Genomic DNA, 22,480 nt, shown 5'->3' with positions numbered 1-22,480 from the left:
TCTTTACACAGACAGTTTACCGATCAAAAGAAATCAGTGTCCATTCTCAACTATGTCATCCCAACATTATAAATCTTGAAGCTGTTTTGGTTGGAGAGAAGCATGAACGTCACAGGGATAAGTATTATGTTTACTGCTTCATGCAAAAAATGGACATCAACTTCAGAAATGTCCTCTCCACTAAAGATCACGGTTGTTTGAAACACTTAAAGATGAAACTGGTTGAGAAGAGAGATCAGTGGGAGACAGTATTACTGAATGTAAAACATGTCCTGAAATCAGTACTGAAAGCTTTGGACTACATGCATGGACAAGGACTGGTGCATCGTGATGTTAAAGGTATACAGAAGAATAGCGGTAATGTTGTGTACATAGTTTGGTGTTACCTATACAACCATGGAATTAATATTCAAAAGTTCAATTTGCAGTAGTATAGAACATTCTCTTGGAAGTACCTAAGTCTAGGGAAAATTAGAAAATTTATATTTTAGTAGGGTTCATAGGATAAAAACAATGAGATAAGAGAGGTCATCTACACCTGCAGCTATACTAGTAGATAGCCATGATACTACACTACAGCTGCAGGTGTGGATTACTTCTCTTCATCGCTTTTATTTGAATAAGGAGAGATTCTTTGTCTTAGGTATGGTTGGGCCTTTCCTAGTGTACCTGGTAAGTGTCATTGTGGAAAGCCCTTTTCGGTGGACTATTCTATGATTTGTTCTACAGGTGGCTTTTCCACCATTCGCCATAATGAAATATGTGATCTCACTGCGCAGCTTCTCACTGAGGTGTGTTCTAGTGTCTCTGTGGAACCACCTTTGCAACCTTTTAGTGGGGAAACTTTTACTCGTCGATGTGCAAATTTTTGCTAGAGCTGATTTAAAAGCACAGGGTTTTTGGTCTTGACAACAGGATGCCTGTTTTGTTGTAAAGGTGTTTTATCCAAACACATCCAGCAATCAAGCCTCTTCCCTGTCTGCTGTGTATCAAAAGCATGAAGCAAATAAGAAGAGGAAGTATGCTCAGAGAATCAAAGAGGTGGAGCATGGTGTTTTCACCCCTCTAGATTTTTGTGCCTTTGGTGGGATGGCTCGTGGAGCTACTATTTTTTAAACATGAGGAACATTATTCAATGGTTATGGGTTGGTTGAGATGCTGTTTGTCATTTGTGCTGCTTTACAGTGCAATTTTATGTATTCAAAGCAGCAAGTCATCTAGAGGTCATGCAGTAAAAGAACATGATGCCTCCTTTATAGTAGCTGGACTTTGACTAATTGATTTTTGTTTTTGTCTCCTTTATTGCTTTTTTTATGAGCCCTACTCAAATATAAAATTTTTTGCTTACACTTACTTGTTTACTTAAACCACTTAATGCCTTTTCCTGACTATTGATTACTGGAAAGTGATGTTACCATTCCACTTCGTTTAACTTGTTCTACTCATTGTACAATGAAGAACAATACAAGAAGCGCCTCTATAATCAATCCAGTCACTCCGGAAATTGCAATTAAATGTGTGCCCCAACTATCAAATACTGGGAAGTGAACAGCCATGTGCTGCTTTGCTTTCGGGTACGTATGTTCTACCTGTTATATTACAAACAAAGAACATTATGAGAAGTGCATCTGCAGTCAATCCAGTTACTACAGAAATTACAGATCATTCTTGTATAGCTACCACATATTGCCACTAATCAGCACCTATGTGGTAGTGGAGAAAGAAATGGACACAAAGGAGGAGGAAGGCAAATCCATGATGCATGCACTGTAACTGCTACAGTGTGCAAAAAACTTGTCTCGGGCTGAAACAATGTCGAACAGTAAAGAAATAAAACCCGTAGCATTAACTCATAATCAAGTTAGATATGTTTTGTTATTAATTATGTACGCAGTCAACCATACTGTTTTATTGTGTTGTATTCCTCTCCAGCCAGCAACATACTGATCAAGACAACCTGCCAGTGTAGTGAAGTGTTATTCTGTAGTTGTCAATACAAGTTTATAGTACAGTTAGGAGACTTTGATTCGTCAGCCACAGTACCTGGTTATCAGTTACATTTAGAGGAACATCAGATGATAAGATATGCCAGTGTGTTACCACTGGGTACTATGGGATATAGGGCTCCTGAAGTGAGTAGTCACTTACTGAATATATTAACATGTGATTGTTACTCCAATTCCATTTGGCAGGTTTCAATGCATCTGGTATTATCTGGTCCGTATGAAGTACTGTATACTACTGGAGTGGACATCTGGTCATTTGGTTGTTTACTACTAGCAATATTTATTGGAAAAAGTGGACCCCTTAAACAAAGGGGGGTGAGTTAACATATTAGTAGTGCAGTAGTGATGTATTTGTTGCTGTGCTAAAAGCAATGACTTTAGATAATACATACCTAGATAGTGCAGTAATGTTCTATGTGTGACCAGATGAGCGAAAACCCAACTTGTTAGCGTAATTGTGTTTTCGAGGCAAATGCCATTGGTATGCATTGAGTAAAAATGCATGTTACATAAATAGTTTTATGCATGTTTAATTGCTTCAGTAAACAGTGAAGGAATAATATACCAATGGATTTGCTCTTCATGAATAATAAGAATGCGTATCTTTGTTTTGTTTTCTGTACCATGAAGCAAATGTGAGTTATGTGTGTTTGGTTACATTGCGATAAAACAACTTATTATCGCCAGTTCTAAGCTTGAACAACCTTCTTGATTAATGGTATGGATGTATTTAAGCCACAAACTATGTCTTGATGAATGTCCCAGTTCATGGTGAATAGAATGGCACTAGTTACAATTCTAGCCCATTGCACTTGAGATATACGATTGATTAAACAAGCGCCTGTAGTTTTTACCTGTATAGGCACTGTACAAATCGATTGTTTTGCTGTTCATATTGATTATCGCTATAACTCCAAAAGCACTTACCAGACAAGGCTGAAGCTTTTAATAGTCCTCTAGTTTTTACCTCCAGACAACCAAAAAGTTGTAAATGAAGTTTGAGGAAAATGCAAACAAGTCAGGTTTTGCTCACAGTGGATCACATGAATGTCTATGGGTAATGTTTTTCATTTATTTCTTTGTTTCCCACATACCATTTGTCTATCATTTGTCGGATATGCTCATAGTGGTTGGCAGAGCCACCACTACCATCACCAACCACTACAGATTCACCTCTGATTTACACAAATTTAGGATCCACACATTTTGTTGTACAGTTCTGGACTTGACCATGTTTCTTGTAGCCACCATTATTCTGAACCCGAGTACACATTAGCAGAAATGCGGTGACTACTCTATTAGGGAGTTTTGTCGTAATTCAACTTGCATCTCCAGTATAGTTGTAGATCTAACTTCAGTATTCAGTGGATCCTTGAGTGGTGGTTCATTATGGTATGTCTGCTTAATTAAATCCTTAGAAATGCTAAGCGTGTTCATATGGCTTTCGGTGACATTCGTGGTCATGTGTGGTAAATACCTATCGCTGTGATTCATACCACCAATGAATTTATTACCACTTATGGTGCATTTTGTAGTCTTCTAATGGATCGTGGTATAGTAAGCTACTGTAGCATGATCGTTTACCTTCAATTAACTGAAATCCACAAAATTACTATAATAAAACTCTAATAGAGCGTTCAAGTTTGACCGAATTTCTGCTAACGATCCCATTGCCTGCCCATGACATCACTAAAGTACTTAACAGGTGGCATTCAACAGTCAATTAAACAGTCAGGTCTCAAACATAATCTTAATTTTGAAAACATAATTTTGAGCACAATGGGTTTAACTTTTTAAAATAGTAGGCTATTTTGACACCTTAATTGACTCAAGCCCATTTATAAAACTATCAATGAAAACTCCTTTCTTTACCACTATAGGAAGCATCATTATTATTGTCAGCTCAGGATCATCCATACTCACAAGAGTTGTACCACAAAGTGATCAAGGTACAACTAATAGTGTATATAAAGTTCAGTGTGTACTACAACTACCCATATTAATACAGATATCAGAACTACGTAAATATTATGCTAATGTACCAGGTGCATGTAACTTGGCAGAGAAGTGTCTTCAGGTAAGATATTTTGTACAGCTTGTGTGTACTTGTTCCATATCTTATATGATGTACAATTCACTTTTGTAGGTACAGCCACATTGCAGACCGACAGCTAAAGAACTATTGCAACTAGATTTCTTCAGATAACGATACATGTGCAAGCAGTGATTACAATGATTTATTGTAGAACTATACATTTCTGTGTATCAGCTAACTTTATTAGCTTTGATTGGTCTAAAAGTATGAACAGATAGTACACTACATGACTTACTAAACGTACAGTGTATGTTAATGCAAATTTGTACCAATGATATTATTATTAATAAATACATATTTCAAGGCCCCCAAACCTTCTGGATAGTTTTCTATTATACATATGTGCATCATCAGGAACTGGACAAGACTGAACAGTTAGATTTCTTACTAAGAATGAGTATGTCAAGAGTAGCAGTTTGGCTAGCTTGCCCCTATCCATAGAATGATTATTATGTGATAGTGTGACACACACACATGCACAATGTGTGTAAATAACATAATAATTATAGTCATGTTATGCTCTATTTTTTTGTACGTATGGTGTGCTTACGTTATGGTCCAGCTGTGTTGAGCTTAATTCTTGAGAAATTATTGTATTGTGTTTTAAACGACTGTTAGTTAAGAAATAACATGGACTTGGGCAGACATGAATGTACATGGTGTACCAAAAAATTATTTTGTCATTTCTTGAGATGAACTGTGATCTACTTATCCGCAGTGATAAAAGTTTTTACCACCTTATCCAGCTATTATTTGGGTCATCCTATGATGGTAGAGTTGTCTTATTTATTTTAGTTTGTTGTAGCCATACAACTGATGTAAATTTTTGGTCATCAACCATATCACTCAAAACACTCTGTCTGTTGTAATTTGGTGCATTAAATTTACACATGTAGTTGAAACACACATACAACCGGCCAATTAACCTGGTACTCCAAAAGGTTGTACCTACTTTCATTGATCTCATTATGCCGGTCAGATCCAAGTCACAGTACATTAGCTAACACTCAATCCATGCACCAATTGTTGTGTAATCTAAAAGTAACACAAAATCAAACATGCAACATGTGTACGAGTATGTGCAGTGCATAATGAAATCTACTGATATACTGTATTGTCAAGCAGCTGCAGTTATTATGTACATGAGTTGGTGAAATACAATTCACTCAGTTTCAAGGTCTCCATTCACTTCACCTTGCCTGCTACCACTCTTAACATTAAAGTTACCATTGTGTAATCCATTATGACATTTCCTCTGCTTTAGCTGCTGCATCAACTCTGCTGTGTTCTCTCCTAACAGTTTAGGATTCTCTACTGGCTTGTTGACAAACACATCATTGTAGCTACGCTTCATACGAGAGTATGGTCCCATGTCAGGATCAAACAAGAAGTCCCATATCACTTGGGGCCATGATAAATGCTGAGGTAGATCATCATAAAACTCTGCTGCAACACGCTTCACTTCAGGTAGTCTTGAACCAGGAATATATGGGAAATCATGATGTTCCATATGATACCCAACATTAAAGGTGATGTAGTTCCAAGGCCCATAGTAAGAGTATGTCTCATATCCTAGTTTGAACATGTAGTGTTCAGCAATGAAATGGGCTGCCATCGGATGTAAGCCTAGCGACAATAAAGTGCCACCAATACAATAGAATACACCCTTTACTCCACAGCAGTTAAATATGATTACATCATACACAAGTTGGACTAACAAGTTGATAATTTCCAGTGCTGAGGGGGCTTTAGGTCTGACAGCCATTGGTCTGAATGAATAGAAGAGAGGTTGTAAGAACAGCCACACAATCTTAGTTGCCGTGTTGTGGAAAAGCTTTCCTTCAAAGTCTGTTGGTATGTCAGTATCAATACCATCAGTTCCTTGAAACCGATGATGCTCCAGGTGATAACGTTTAAAAGTCACAGACATTGGCACACCCAATGGTAAATTAGCAAACATACCGAACAGCCTGTTTGAAAAGGGATAGAAATTTCCAAAAGCAAAGTTGTGAGAGATTTCGTGGACAGCCAGAGTTAGTGAATGGTTAATAACTCCACCCAGACAGTATGCCAGTATGATAACCCAGAACCATGACAACTGGGAGATGTACAATACTGAAATAAACTGGAACATCACCATCGCTATCACAATGTATTTTAAGTTTGGATCAGGTCCCATCAACTTCTTGATCTCAGGATACTTCTCTATACAAGTGTACAGAAGACACAGTAAACATGTATAGCTATACACCTCAATGTGAAGAATGTGTCTGCATGTTTGTATAAATGCGAGTATAAGGTGTACATGTGAGTCTGCTTTTGTGCTATACATACAAATTTTAAGTGATAAAAAGTTATCAGATTTTGCAATCATGGATGTATGCATTCTCTAATTGTGACTGGATCTGTGAGAGAACCCAACATATTTGCCTATTTTCTATTTTTTACATTTCCTTTATCTAGCTAGACAGCCAAAGGAATGGTCAACCATTGTTTCAACCCTACAAGACAAGAGCTTTAGAAGTTACAGCTATACAAGTGGAAATAGAAAGACCATTTGTACAGTAGGAGAACTAATACTCGTATATTTTTGCATCTCCATGGATGCACTGACATGAAAGATTTTAAAACCAAACTCCTCATGATAATCTTTTTAAAATTTGTATATATGTATTTCACTCATCGTGTTTTCAGGTTTATACTGGGTTATGCTTAGCACTAATTGACAAACAGTGATGAAGCCAACAGCTTAAGTCAATGACTCCAGTCAACCGATAAGTGGAATTTGGACTCAAACAGGGTTTCAGTATTTGTGTTACGTATATTATGGCGAACTAGTTCACCAGAATATTTCACAGGCTGGTATACGTATATTGGAAGCTTATCACTCTCTCATTCACACTATCCTGGGTTACTCACAATGATTAACACCCAAAGCCAAATGTAGTTCACTGTTGGTCAACAAATGGGTTTAACTCAGGCACAGCACATTTTAAAACAGTGTACAAGAAAAACACCATTGTATAAACAGGGGTTTCCCTAGCAAAATTAAGTAGAGCAGTAAAACTGACAGTTTGCTACCAATATCAAAGGAATTTTGTTAGTAATAAGCACCCCTTTTACCTCAACAAAAGGAAACTTTTATGTAGAGCAGTACTGCACTGCACCACCACTCTTTAGGCACTACGCTGATAGCATTTGTTGTGAATAAAATAATGTAGAAGATGAGGCTGTCAAAGAAATTAACTACAGCCACAAGGGCTACATTATATGTGGAGATACAGTCAACTACACTAAATTGAACAGAATGTGTCCCTCCAACTTCTCCATTATGAGTGGTCACAACAACTGTATCCTTGTCCACTTTAATTTCAGGCTTCCATTTCAGTAACAATACTTCACCAATTCTAGAGTCTATATGTCTTTGTAAACATGGTATCATTTAATAAATGAACACAATTCGAAACAACCACTGCCTTCAACCTGGCTAGCCATCCTTTCAGTGGAATGGATCAGATTGGTCACTTGTGCAGACTTTTAACAGATGTCACAAAGCCAGGTCACTATGGAGCATGAAAGAAGCGAAATGAACTAAGTTTGAAAACTAGGATATGAATTAGCTAGTAAAGAAAGCTGAAAGAATCCAAGAAGCATCACAAGAAGTCTGGCCAAAAAAAATTGAGTTAAATACAAGAGTACAACATGCTACCAATATGAAAGTAATGCGTCAGGTAGTGCTGTGGAGCAAAGTAGGAAATCTAAGGTCAATGATGCACTGTAGGAACAGTACTTAGTCACAGTATGTAAGAATATTTATCCTGGTAGTCCTATATACACAAGTAGAGAAGGCTAAACAAATAGCAGAGTGCTTAATATTACTGACTTCAAAACATGTAATGATTGGTTGGAAAAGTGGAAAGCCAAATATAGCATCAAGAAGCTCACTGGAATAGTGCAATAAAAAATTGTTTAAAATGAAGTAGGGTTCCAGCAATGAACAAAAGATGATGGTAGCTATGAGGGAAAATGATTGTAGCAATGTAGGGTGATAAAAATTAAACTTAGGGATTTTCCCACATTGCTAGTACAATGCCAAGTAGTGATCTACCATTATCTCTTGCTTCACTACTTTTTATTGCTGAAATTTCATTTTTTAAATTAGCTAATATTTTTTTATTACACTAGTTTATTAACTTTTGTTAGCATAGCTATAAAATACATGTGCAGCTGTGACTGCTGTAATAGAGTGCCTTGATCTCAGTTGGCATGGTGCAAAACCTTGTTTTCTATGGAGCTAGATTGTTGAGGGGAGTGGCCTCAGCACTGCTTATTAGAGGTGTTGTGCTGTATTTTGATTATTTATGGGGGCATGGCCCATGCATTGCAATCGTTTTATAAGCCCAGCTTAGCTGCTATCTGATACTAATAGGGATACTACAGTCCATTAAGCACCTCGAATAGTTTCGTGGCATCTAAGTATGCTCCTTCAAGGAAAGTGTCGATACAGAAAATTAATGCCTTGGTATGGTTTCCTGGCATGAAGAAGATGGCCATTTAATTAAAATGGCATAAGTTACCCACCCATGAGTTCATTGTTGTGGAGTAAATGGTGGCCTTTGTTTGACCTCTAGCTTTGCGACTGTGGTAAGGACCAAAGTATGGCCTTTGGTATTTTGAAGAAAATCTATATCCAGCCATGTATTAAGTGTTTTCTTGTGTTTAATGCTGTATTTGATGTTGAATGGAGTAAGACTATTCCATAAAGGTGATTTTCATCTCATATGGTATTTCTATGATGGCTTTTAGACATGGCATTTGTAGCGGTGCTGGCCACTTTAGGGGGAACCCTATTAAACAGTACTACCATACTGGATGAAACTGCTTGGATGCTTTTGAGTTTTGAAGTGAGAAAAGAGTAGCTGTGAAAGGAAAAGTCATATAGGGAAGAAAAGTAAGTTTACAGAGTAACTGTTGCATTAAAAAAAAGAAAACCCTATTGTAGTCTGGATACCAGCAGACCCTCGTTGCTTTAAACACATGTATCAACAAAGCACACAGACTAACCTTCAATCAAGACAACACAACAATGTGTGGTGCACAACAATGTACAGTGAGACTATTCTCAAGAAGTTAAATAACATGAATCTTGTTCAATAATTTTGTTTAAGGGTAACGCAACATCAAGATAGCATTTCTACCTACAAATATGACAGCAGCTATTCAGCCTTTTGATCTTGGCATTATCAAACCCTTCAAAGCACATTAACTTTATGCAGTAAACATTCTAAAGTCTATCAGGTGGATTGCTCAAGCTATGTCATCAGACACTATTAAGAAATGCTGTAAAGCAGGACATTCTAACTAAAGAGTTTTACATGGTTTCTAGAGGTAACAACAATGAAGGTATGGCAAAGAACTCTGTTTTCCATGTTTGACTAAATGTGTTTCTGAAATTTCATTGTTAGTATTAATAAACTCATCAACTGAACAGTGCTCATTGGTGGAATTGACCTGCTTCTCTGTAAATCTGCTACATCAGTACCGTTATCTAAATCCTAAGAATCAACAATAATAATGGGAGTGAATCAGTGGTATTGAATGATATGACAACATGAATGAAGATGAGATGGGTGATATAGGGACCCTCAGTTATATCTGAACCCCAATGTGTCTCAGGCAAAGTGTTCAGATAATGAATTGTTCGCATAACTGAAACCCATGCATTTACATACAGAGCTCTGTTGAATTAATAGAACATACACTTGTACTCAAAATACTTCAGTCATTCCCAATTTCAGATAAACTAGGGTACAGATAACTGAGGGTCTACTGTAGTTAGTAAGGTGAAACTTATCCAGAAGCAGTTTAGGCATTGGAAGATAACACCATCTTACTGGTCATCAGAAAAGTTAATGTGTTTGGTTCCAAAATGTCAAGAGAGGTTCTACTAAAAGGATTAGAAGAGTATGCACGGTATTCAATACACTGAAGTAATCGGAGATGGAGACAGCTCTGTCCTTTATACCATACAAATGACAGTTCAGTCGTATGGCAGAGATGTAGAGAAGACAGAATGTACAAACCATGCCATAAAGTGTTTTCTTGGTCAGTTGGAAAGCTGGCAAAGGACTTCCCATCTTTCCATGGACGAGGCCGTCTAGCCAAATCTGTAATCACGAAAATCACACAATGTGCTATTTGTAACCATTCTAAAACCAACAACATCACAAAGCTACGGAATGATCTTTGAGCGGTTCCAAGGCACTACTTAGGGTACCACAAAGATTGTGATCCATCCTGGTGCTCAGAATCTACAAAGGAAACACCAGTCAGTGTTAATCTGCGTGACTTGCCACCTAACCTTCTCTTTGAGATAGTGCTGGTGACCATCTCGTAAACAAAGCAGCTCAGCTCATCAGCAACAGCACAACCAGCTTGAGTGAATGCTACATGTCAATCAGAGCCAAAATGGATTAAAGTAAGCAGGTTAACAGGATTCAGTCAGGGTCATTCCAGCATTGCTGCATGACAGCAGGACTATCATGTCTTTAGGCCCAGGATGGATTGAGACCACTTGGAAGTGCCTGTTTGGATCCTGCTCAACTATCACCGAGACATTTTCAAATCGTTGTAAACAAAAACATGAACGCAACACTCAGAGAAAATCATCAGATTCATATAAGAAAGCCAGATAGAAAAAGATACCATCTTACACCAGCTACTGCTGATAAAGATTATGGGCCAGAAGCAATCACTCCAACCAACTTCAGTCAAGAAGAACTGAAGCACATCTGTAAAAATTATCTAAAATCTTTACAAGTCACAGCAGAACAGGCTGCTGAACTACCAGAGCAACTGTAGATCAAGAACCATCTGTCAATAGTCTATGGCAGCAACTCAGAAGACCACGCCTGACAGCATCTAGTAGCCATCTACATTTGGCACTGTCACAAAACGTCAAAAAAACATTGAAAAATTGGTAGAAACCATCTTGTACAAACCACCACCAGGTAGTATTCCAGCACTAGAATGGCGACGACCAAATGAGGGCACCATAAGGCAGTGGTACGTAACTCACATAACCAGTGGTTTGGACCATCATACAAAGTCAGCAGAACTGGCATTCACATAAGTACCACAGATCCATGGTTGGTCGCTTCTCCAGATGGTGTGGTTGAAGATCCTACCCAGGCTGAAGGAAGACAATTTGGTTTACTAGAAATAAATGGAAGAACAATGACTCCTGAAGTTGCATGCCAGGAGGTTAACCAGTTTTGTAGCTCTTTAACGGATGGTAAAGTTACATTAAAGAAAACTCACAATTGCTATTATCAAGTGCAAGGTCAATTACAAATTACACAGTTACCTTGGTGTGACTTTCTTATCTGGACACCAAAATGTACATCTTTGCAGTGAATGGAACGTGATGACCATCTTTGGACCATGGTATATCCCAACTTTGATCCTTTCACAGGGAACATCTGCTTCCAGAGCTAGCCGATCCAGTGTTTTGTACTTGCGAGCCAATTTGACGACTTCAGTTACCTTGAACATTAGCAATCATGTTTACTTTTTTGCACATACCCTAAATGTAGCATACTTATACTGTAAATCATACCTGATTTATCACATAAAGCTCGACATGTAATATCATGCATTGCCAATTGAGAAAACGCAACTTCTTATTGATGCTCACTAAAGACCTAGAGAGTGCAACTGCATGTCAGTTGCAGTGAGACACAACTGAAATGTTTCAGTGGCATATCGCCCATCATTGTCACGGGCTCCACAACTCGCTCCACAAGAAATGTGACAGACGGTAAATTGAGGGACCAGCACCTATCTCACATTAATATCTTGTTTCTACTCGAAAGGTTCGTCGAGTAAACCAGGCCCTGAAATGGTCCACTTCTCTCCATTCTTTCACAAACTTCATTCCCTCGTTGTCAGACATTGCGAATTTAATAGAAACAAGTGTGTAGGTGACATAATCTATTAGGCAATCATGCACAGTACATTGACACCTTCTTTGATTTTCCAATCAACTTTATTGCCAAAGTAAGTATCAGTATCGCTTGTAAAGTTTCACAGAAGATTGAATGTATGTGAATGTGCATGTGTATGATCGTAGTAATTCAAACTTGGAAGTGCAACGTTTTCGGTGCATGCAGGTATCCGAGGTCTCCTATCGCTTCCACCCTTACCTTACTCACTATCAAGATCTAAATACGTAGAAACATACACACCATGAGAAAGGGAATACTATGCTGCCAGAAAACCTAGCTGTCTCAAATCTTCGTCGTTAATGATACACCACAACAAAATTCACAAAAACACGTTTTCTTTGGGTTGAATGCACACCCTCGTGTCTGAGATGATCTTTAGTTAAATGCAAAGCTATAGTTATACTAGCCAGTCTACGTCACATGGAAAGGAAATCAGTTACATGTAACTTCCACACAATCATTTGTTACAGGACTATACGGCATTATAGTTGTTAACATTAACCACTGTTTAAGAGTTTCTAAATTGTTAATTTCTCCCTGGGGCATGTCCCCTAGAATGGCATATATATTGACACATATTTCAAACACCAATTTGTAATGTCCATTGTTGGAACCACAGAAGGCACATCTCACCCATGAGCTTGTTATTGTGGCGTAAAATGCTGGTTGTGGGCTGCTTTGTTTGGCCTCAACCTTATGACTGAGGCAGGCAGATCAAAATACGGGTCTAGATGATTTTTAAAAATTCTGCATCCAATCGCCTGTAAGAGTCTTGTGTTTAATAAATGAAGCCTACTCATTTATATACGTACAGAGTTCTGTTCAACTACTCTAATAGAACATTCATTCAATGGTGAAATACTTTAATAGAGCAGTCACTTATACTATTTGGATAATTGAGGGTTCAATAATTGAGATTCAGATAATTGAGGTCCTACTGTAACGCATTCTAGAATTGTCAACCCAGATTATTGATAAGAGTATAATCCTTAGTGCCTAACAAGTATATATTCTCTGCATATATACTCTAGGAGTGCTTTAAGGACTATTGCTGTGCACTGTGGTATATAAACTTCAATGTATTGCTCTATTGGCTTGTTGATAAAACACTCTCATCAAATGAGCAAGTCCTCTTTTGTGACAGTGGAACAAGCTAAACAGTGTTGAGGCCAAATGCATACTTTGTGATTGAACTGGCACACAGGTGTTCAGATAATGGAGGTCCTACTATACACTATACCAAACACAGGCCTATTGTTGTATATACTGGCAAGGTCCAGCTTGCCATGAGTCTGTAGGTTGCTTCTATTCTTTTTATGTGTGGGTATATATATATATATATAGGGAGTTTTCCTTATCCACACACATAAGAAAAAAGTGGTCTGGCTACATAAGACTAGGTTCAGTCATACAATCCTTAACATTATACGATTCTCCCACTTGTATCAAAGTGCTTATACAGTTCTGGTACTTAAAGGGCTTCAGAGTGCTACTGGGTAGCTGTCCCATGTAACAAAACGCATTAACAACAACAAAATAACGAGGGCTCATAACACTGAACTAAATAGCTAGACATAAGAGGAAGGCAGATTAGATGGGCTGAAGACCCACCTCAATGTCAGGGGAGGGGCAATCCTTTCAATAGTAGATAGTAAAATAAAACATTCAACTAACTCTAACCTCAACAAACCAATTTCTATAATCTGAGGAGAAATTAATCGAGGAGTGGCAAACTATATAATGAAGGGGGGGGGGGGGGGGGGGGGGCATTATTAGTCTGTGTTACTCGAGGTGTTACTGCACAGTGTGCAAAGCATAAAGTTTTCAGAAGGAGGGGAGTAATTTTATCATAGTGCAGCACAATACGTATATATGTTATTCATTACAAAAGTTTTCCCTTACCAATAATTATCTTCCTCCGATCAACGTGAGGATGTTGGGTGTATACCCACTCGAAATCATCTCTAGATACTTGTCCTCCCATCACGGCGCTACTAGAATCTCTGCTCACTAAGTCTCCTCTACAACACCCGACCTGACTGAACTCAAGCACGTTTTGTTTATGCAGCTTTGCACACCATTAATAATTGTGGCGTGCTAGTTCTGGGAGTCTGGTGACATTCGCACCTGGCTCGCCACCTGAACTTACCGGTTTCATGTATTGAGCGCCGCCTAAACTTGCAGACATAGAAAGCGCGCGCCCTTATTACCCCACACAAATATTTCGAGAGGCTAATTTTTCAATATTGCTAAAAATTTTTCGCGGATTTGCAAACACTCCTAAAAATGTAGCCTATTAGAGGTCTAAATATTTCAATCTATTCAAGTTCATTGTGTATATATTGTGGGTTCACTCTGGTAAGGAAGAAGGGCTGTGCCGATTACAAGGATAAATTTTCGCTGCATGGTAATTAGCTACCCCTCAAACCACGAAATCAGTGAAAATTTCCCCCCTCGAAATGTTAGGCTGTAATAACATACTCACTCGCAATAAATATATGGATAGATATTTAAATTCTCCAATTGATATGCATATAGCTATGTTCTATAAATTATTCATGATGATCATCATTCAATTTTGCAGTCCTTAGCTATAGCTGCAATTTAGCTTTTATATAGCCAGTATCAGTTTGTAAAAACATTTACCTCTATTCATGAACATCAAGAGTTTCATTGATTTCATACAACCTTCTGTTGTTACCTTTAAATCTACCATCATACATGCAGTGCAGCTCATACAAGTATGACATGTTCTCAAAAGATTTTCATGGCCAGGAACTGCTGTGAGTGGACTGGACAACTGATGGCCTAACATACTGTTTTTTTCTCTCCAATAAACATGTACATTTTAAAATTATATACACACTTACACTTCTTGCTGTGCCCACACAGAATTTCTTTTAGTGTGATCTGACCGTGGCGGAGTCACATGAGACTGAGGATTAATCTGTTGTATATACTTGTTTAATAAATAATGATCGATGGCTCTTTCTTAACACCTTACTGGACTGTCTACAGTTCCAGTAAAGAAAGTTTGGTTTTACTGGATGCCATGGGATGTAACATATACATCAATATTTTCAAATCCAGTATCATACCATGCATCTCTACGATAGGCCTCATAATAGTTGATTATATTATGCATTGTATGTGTGAATATAATCTAATCAAAAACAGCCAAGCTGTAAAAAAAGGTGCGGCCCCCAAAACGGCCATGGTGAAAAAAGATGTGAAATCCAAGGTGGCGGCCAAGAAATGGCTGTGATGGTAGGTTAATGGTTACATTTTAATAACAACAATTCAGGTGAATTTGGTGCCAAGACCAAGGCTGGCTTTGGGGCTTTTTAACCCATGTGTTTTTTTCTTTACTACAGGAAGAAGAAAAGAACTTAAAGAAGAATTTTAGTACTTCAATTATTTTTGATTTTATTAGTAATTATACAAATTATATACATATATTTATTACATGCCCATTATTCCCCACAGGATATTTTTTTGCAGCTGATCTCTCTACTGGGTGACTTGAAATGTAGCTGAACTATATACAGGATGGTTTCTTTGTAGCTGAACTCTCTACAAGGTAACCTCTTCTAGCTGGTCTCTCTACAGGGTATTTTGTTTCTAGCTGACAGGTGATTTGTTTGCAGCTAAACTCTCTACATGGTGGTGTCTTTGTAACCGAACTCTCTACATGATGGTTTCTTTGTAGTTGAACTCTCTATAAGGTGACTTCGTCTAGCTGAACTCTCTACAGGGTGATATTTTTGTAGCTGAACTCTCTGCAGGGTGATTTGTTTGCAGCTGAACTGTCTACATGATGGTTTCTTTGTAGCTGAACTCTCTACAAGGTGACTTCGTCCAGCTGATCTCTCTACGGGGTGATTTGTTTCTAGCTGAACTCTCTACAGGTGATTTGTTTGCAGCTAAACTCTCTACATGGTGATTTCTTTGTAGCTGAACTCCCTACATAATGGTTTCTTTGTAGCTGAACTCTCTACAAGGTAACTTCTTCTCTACAGGGTGATTTGTTGTAGTAGAATTCTCTACAAGGTGGTTTGTTTGAGGCTGAACTCTCTACATGGCGGTTTCTTTGTAGCTGAACTCTCTACAGAGTGATTTGTTTGCAGCTGAATTCTCTACATGATGGTTTCTTTGTAACTGAACACTCTACAAGGTGACTTCTTCTAGCTGATCTTTCTACAGGGTGAATTGTTTGTAGCTGAACTATCTACAAGGTAACTTCTTCTAGCTGATCTCTCTACAGGGTGATTTGTTTGTAACTGAACTCTCTACATGATGGTTTCTTTGTAGCTGAACTCTCTACAAGGGGGTCATTCCATACCAAATCAACAAAAAAAAAACCGGACCCCTTTCAATTTTCATGAAATTTGGCACAAACGTGGCCCCTTTCAAGAAACTTTCTCACACCAAAATCTGGCTCATTTCATAGGTCTCCCTTTAAGTTATGACCACTCAAAGTTTCTGCTGAAAATTTTATTTTGCTTACATGCCTTCAATAAAATGGCCATAACTTTGCTTGTGATTGATATAGAAACATCTGGTTTAGATTTTTGAAATGCTTATTAAATTCACTTTCAGGTGATATATAATGATTTATAATTGCTCAAAGGAAAAGGTCAAACCACAAAAATGTAGCTTTTTCCTTTGACCTTAATTTTCAAAAATATATATTCTTTGATTAAATTTATTTTTGGTTTACATGTTGCTTTAATACCCATCATTCACCACTGTGAGTTTAAAGTTGGGACCAATAGTAGGTCATGAATTATAAGTGTTAATGTGTAGCCTTGTAATCACTGCTGTTTGTATGGTATTTTTCAGTGTAATTTCCAATACCAATTGCAAGTTACCTTATATTAGTATGTCAAAATCATTTTATGCATTAAAATAGTTAGGGTTTGTATTGACAAGGGCTCACTACACTGAAACCATACTAACAGAGCCACTTTTAAAGCTAAGAAAGTTGGAGCAATAATAAGGCTGCCTAATAAAAGAATCACTGATTATGTTTTTGCTGTAAGTTCAGTGTCCTATAAAATAGAGGTGGTCTTATTATAGAGGTAGCTATATTTATAAAGGATTTACTGTATAACTAATGATATTCCAATGTATTCTTTCAATTTTACTTACTGTACAATAATATTCGGCCACAGATTATGATGATAGTTTCCAATCTTATACGCGTGTATAATGGATGCAAACGACAGTTATTCATACATATGTACACGTAAAGTGGAATCGAAATGTCATGTCTTAGTGATATCCAAAGCTTCTTGGTCTTAATACCTAGATAGCTGCTTCGTATAGTTGCATTAGAGTAGAAATACTCTATTTTAAGCTGGCCTTTATAAAATGGTGGCCTTTAAGGTAGCTGCTAAGATATGTTACACTGTATATCACTCTGAATCATACTCTGAAAGTGAATGCCTACTACTGCATGGCCACTTTAAAGGCCACCTTTATATGTTTGAACCTATAAATAATGCCTTTGCTGGAAAAATGTACACTTCTAAAACCACAATGCATTGTCTTACTCATCAAATTAAAAATTTGATGGAATAGAGTGGAAAGTAGCCACCTGTATAGAAAGGCCACCACTCCAATAAGGCCAATTTTAAATTGTTACTGTACACTTATGCAAATGTATTAAGCAGCTACCTGCACATTAAGGCCCATAAATTTTGGCCCTAAGGTAACTGGCTTAAACTCCATACATCAACTGTATCATGATAAAAATAGCAATGTAGCTCATAATTTGTTCTATAATTGAGAATCATAGAATCATAGAAATGTTCCATAGAAATTACATTGTACAAAGGTTCACTACAGCAATTGCACACTGATGCATATCTATAGCTTTAAGTGAAATACATCAACAATCGATTAAAGAAAGGGTCAAGGCAACTAACTTCAAAGTTAAATCAAAGTGTTATAGTAAACGTTGAGACTGAAACTGGTGTATATTGCATGACAGTCTCTACAATCATTCACATGGAAACTTGATACATTGATATCAGTACACAATTGAATTTTTGAAAGTATAAGTTGAAAAGACTGTTAATACTACATCAGTCATTCATTACTACTTGTTAGAAAAGCTCTAGTAGATTACAATATTGAAACATTCATGCCTGTGTGACTGCAGCTACATAACATTGTTTTATTTGTAAGTGTTTCAAATTACAGCAGAACTTGTCTTAGCAGCCACCTGTAATGAAAGGCCACCTTTCTATTAAGGGCCAACTTTAAATTGTTCAAGTAAGAGATTTGTACACATCAAACTATATAAATAGCCACCTACATTATTAAGGCCAAAAAAAATTGGCCTTACTGGCTTAGACAGTTTCCACTATAGCTACATTTGTGTATCAAAATACGTACTTGCATATCAACAATCAGCATTAAATGCTAACAGTAGCAGTAGCAGTTACTGTAGCTAGTGAAAATGTCATCAAGTTCAATATTTCACTACTATACAATAGAATCAGAAACAATATATACAAGCTTGATAAGGGGTAAATTACTTGAGTATATGTATTTAATTACAAGCTTTTACTGGGTTTTCTTACAAAACATAAACAAATTAACTTTATTTACAAACCAACAATGTATAAAATAATTGTGACGTACTATTATATAAAGTTACTTGCAATTGGTATTGCATCTTAGCGTATTTGAACCATACAAACAGCAGTGATTACAAGGCTACACATTAACACTTATAACTCATGATCTACTATTGGTCCCAACTTTAAACTCACAGTGATGAATGGTAGGTATTAGAGCAACATGTAAACCAAAAATAAATTTAATTAAAGAATATATATTTTAGAAAATTAAGATCAAAGGAAAAGGCTACATTTTTGTGGTTTGACCTTTTCCTTTGAGCAATTATAAAACATTATATATCACCTGAAAGAGAATTTAATAAGCATTTCAAAACTCTAAACCAGATGTTTCTACGTCAATCACAAGCAAAGTTATGGCCATTTTATTGAAGACATGTAAGCAATATAAAATTTTCAGCAGAAACTTTAAGTGGTCATAACTTAAAGGGAGACCTATAAAATGAGCCAAATTTTGGTGTGAGAAAGTTTCTTGAAATGGTCCATGTTTGTGCCAAATTTCACGAAAATCAAAAGGGGTCCAGATTTTTTTTTGTTGATTTGGTATGGAATGACCCAAGGTGACTTCTTCTCTACAGGGTGATTTGTTGTAGTTGAATTCTCTACAAGGTAACTTCTTCTCTACAGGGTGATTTGTTGTAGTTGAATTCTCTACAAGGTGGTTTGTATGAGGCTGAACTCTCTACATGGCAGTTTCTTTGTAGCTGAACTCTCTACAGAGTGATTTGTTTGCAGCTGAACTCTCTACATGATGGTTTCTTTGTAACTGAACACTCTACAAGGTGACTTCTTCTAGTTGATCTTTCTACAGGGTGAATTGTTGTAGCTGAACTATCTACAAGGTAACTTCTTCTAGCTGATCTCTATACAAGGTAATTTGTTTGTAGTTGAATTCTGTGCAGGTGGTTTCTTTGTAGCTGAACTCTTTACAAGGTGACTTCTTCTAGCTGAGCTCTCTACAGGGTAATTTCTTTGTAGCTGAACTCTCTACAAGGAAACTTCTTCTAGCTGATCTTTCTACTGGGTGATTTGTTTGCAGCTGAACTCTCTACATGGTGGTTTCTTTGTTGCTGAACTCTCTACAAGGTGAATTCTTCTACCTGATCTCTCTACAGGGTGATTTGTTTGTAACTGAACTCTGTACAAGTGCGTTTTTGTGGGTGATCTCACTGCAGGTTGATTTGTTTGTAGCTGAACTCACTAAAGGGTGATTTTGCTTGTAGCTGAACTCCTTGCATTGTATCTAGTTTCTAGCTGATCTCTCTACAGGGTGATTTGTTTGTAGCTGATCTCTCTACAAGTTGATTTGTGTGTAGCTGATCTATCTGCAGGTTGATTAATTTGCAACCGATCTCTCTACAAGGTAATTTGTTTGTAGCTGAACTGTCTGTAAAGTGATTTATTTGTAGCTGATCTCTCTGCAGGTTGATTTGTTTTAGCTGAACTCTCTACAGGGTGATTTACTTGTGTAGCTGAACTCCTTACATTGTGTCTAGTTTCTAGCTGATCTCTCTACAGGGTGATTTGTTTGTAGCTGATCTCTCTACAAGTTGATTTGTGTGTAGCTGATCTTTCTACTGGTTGATTTGTTTGTAGCCGATCTCTCTACAGGATAATTTGTTTGTAGCTGAACTCTGTACAAGGTGCTTTTTTGTAGGTGATCTCACTGCAGGTTGATTTTTTTTGTAGCTGAACTCACTAAAGGGTGATTTGCTTGTAGCTGAACTCCTTACATTGTGTCTAGTTTCTAGCTGATCTCTCTACAGGGTGATTTGTTTGTAGCTGAACTCTCTATAAGGTGATTTGTTTGCAGCTGAACTCTCTACATGGTGGTTTCTTTGTTGCTGAACTCTCTACAGGGTGTTTTGCTTGTAGGTACTCTCTACAGGGTGATTTGTTTCTAGCTTATCTCTCTACAGGTTGATTTGTGTGTAACTGATCTCTCTACAAGCTGATTTGTTTGTAGCTGAATTCTCTGCGAAGTGTTTTGTTTGTAGCTGACCTCTCTTCAGGGTGATTTGTTTCTAGCTGATCTCTGGTGATTTTTTGTAGTTGACCTCTCTTCAGGGTGATTTATTTCTAGCTGATATCTCTACAGGATGGTTTTTTGTAGCTGACCTCTCTTCAGGGTGATTTGTTTCTAGCTGATCGCTCTACAGGTTGGTTTGTTTGTAGCTGAACTCTCTACACGGTGATTTGCTTGTAGCTGAACTCCTTACATTGTGTCTAGTTTCTAGCTGATCTCTTTACAGGGTGATTTGTTTGTAGCTGATCTCTCTACAAGTTGAATTGTGTGTAGCTGATCTCTCTGCAGGTTGATTTGTTTGTAGCCGATCTCTCTACAAGGTAATTTATTTGTAGCTGAACTGTCTAAAAGGTGATTTGTTTGTAGCTGATCTCTCTGCAGGTTGATTTGTTTTAGCTGAACTCTCTACAGGGTGATTTATTTGTAGCTGAACTCCTTACATTGTGTGCAGTTTCTAGTTGATCTCTCTACAGGGTGTAGTTGATCTCTCTACAAGTTGATTTGTGTGTAGCTGATCTCTCTGCAGGTTGATGTGTTTGTAGCCGATCTCTCTATAGGGTAATTTGTTTGTAACTGAACTCTCTATAAGGTGATTTGTTTGTAGTTGATCTCTCTGCAGGTTGATTTGTTTTAGCTGAACTCTCTACAGGCTGATTTGTTTGTAGCCGATCTCTCTACAGGGTAATTTGTTTGTAGCTGAACTCTCTACATGGTAGTTTCTTTGTTGCCGAACTCTCTACAGGGTGTTTTGCTTGTAGCTGATCTCTCTACAGGGCAATTTGTTTGTAGCTGATCTCTCTACAGGGTGATTTTTTTGTAGCTGACCTCTCTTCAGGGTGATTTGTTTCTAGCTGATCTCTCTACAGGGTGATTTTTTGTAGCTGACCTCTCTTCAGGGTGATTTGTTTCTAGCTGATTGCTCTACAGGTTGATTTGTTTGTAGATGAACTCTGTACAGGGTAATTTACTTGTAGCTGAACTCCTTACTTTGTGTCTAGTTTGTAGCTGATCTCTCTACAGGGTGATTTGTTTGTAGCTGAACTCCTTACATTGTGTGTAGTTTCTAGCTGATCTCTCTACAGGGTGATTTGTTTGTAGCTGATCTCTCTACAAGTTGATTTGTGTGTAGCTGATCTCTCTGCAGGTTGATTTGTTTGTAGCCGATCTCTCTACAGGTAATCTGTTTGTAGCTGAACTCTCTATAAGGTGATTTGTTTGTAGCTGATCTCTCTACAGGTAATCTGTTTGTAGCTGAACTCTCTATAAGGTGATTTGTTTGTAGCTGATCTCTCTGCAGGTTGATTTGTTTTAGCTGAACTCTCTACAAGGTGATTGCTTGTAGCTGAACTCCTTACATTGTGTCTAGTTTCTAGCTGATGTCTCTACAGGGTGATTTTTTGTAGCTGAACTCTCTTCAGGGTGATTTGTTTCTAGCTGATCTCTCTACAGGTAGATTTGTGTTGATTTGTTCATTGCTGATCGCTCTAAAGGTTGATTTGTTGCAGCTGAACACCCTGCAAAGTGTTTTGTTTGTAGCTGATCACTCTAAAGGGTAATTTGTTTGTAGCTGAACTCTCTCCACAGTGACTTGTGTGTAACTGAATTCTGTGTAACTGAATTCTCTAGAGAGTGACTTAATTGTAGCTGAATTCTCTACACAGTGCATGACTTGTTTATAGCTGAACTTTCTTCAGTGTGAC

At 37.5% G+C, this 22,480-nt stretch overlaps 2 protein-coding genes across 5 annotated transcripts in view; one reads left to right on the top strand and one right to left on the bottom strand.

The window, feature by feature from the left end:
• LOC136268174 (uncharacterized) overlaps positions 1–4,406 on the top strand; it is a 34,710-nt gene extending 30,304 nt beyond the window's left edge. For all 3 annotated transcript variants that reach the window (XM_066063433.1, XM_066063434.1, XM_066063435.1), the window contains 6 exons: positions 12–339; positions 1,933–2,132; positions 2,193–2,321; positions 3,887–3,955; positions 4,015–4,083; positions 4,153–4,406. In XM_066063433.1, coding sequence (XP_065919505.1) covers positions 12–339; positions 1,933–2,132; positions 2,193–2,321; positions 3,887–3,955; positions 4,015–4,083; positions 4,153–4,212 — 855 coding nt within the window. In that variant the 3' untranslated portion in view covers positions 4,213–4,406. The remainder of the gene's footprint in view (positions 1–11; positions 340–1,932; positions 2,133–2,192; positions 2,322–3,886; positions 3,956–4,014; positions 4,084–4,152) is intronic.
• A 718-nt stretch (positions 4,407–5,124) lies between these two features.
• On the bottom strand, positions 5,125–14,237 carry LOC136237198 (sphingolipid delta(4)-desaturase DES1-like). Of its 2 annotated transcripts, none has more exons than XM_066027520.1 (2): positions 14,010–14,237; positions 5,125–6,306 (listed from the first exon to the last, which is right to left on the bottom strand). In XM_066027520.1, the coding sequence occupies exons 1-2, from the start codon at positions 14,089–14,091 to the stop codon at positions 5,264–5,266; spliced, it is 1,125 nt and encodes a 374-aa protein (XP_065883592.1). In that variant the 5' UTR covers positions 14,092–14,237; the 3' UTR covers positions 5,125–5,263. The 2 variants fall into 2 exon arrangements, with proteins under 2 accessions (XP_065883592.1, XP_065883591.1); XM_066027519.1 differs by lacking the exon at positions 14,010–14,237 and adding an exon at positions 11,468–11,614.
• Between the last annotated feature and the right edge of the window lie 8,243 nt (positions 14,238–22,480).

This window comes from Dysidea avara, chromosome 10 (genome assembly GCF_963678975.1).
Source record: "Dysidea avara chromosome 10, odDysAvar1.4, whole genome shotgun sequence".
In the NCBI taxonomy this organism is placed as follows: domain Eukaryota; kingdom Metazoa; phylum Porifera; class Demospongiae; order Dictyoceratida; family Dysideidae; genus Dysidea; species Dysidea avara.
This window is presented reverse-complemented; position numbering and strand designations above follow the sequence as displayed.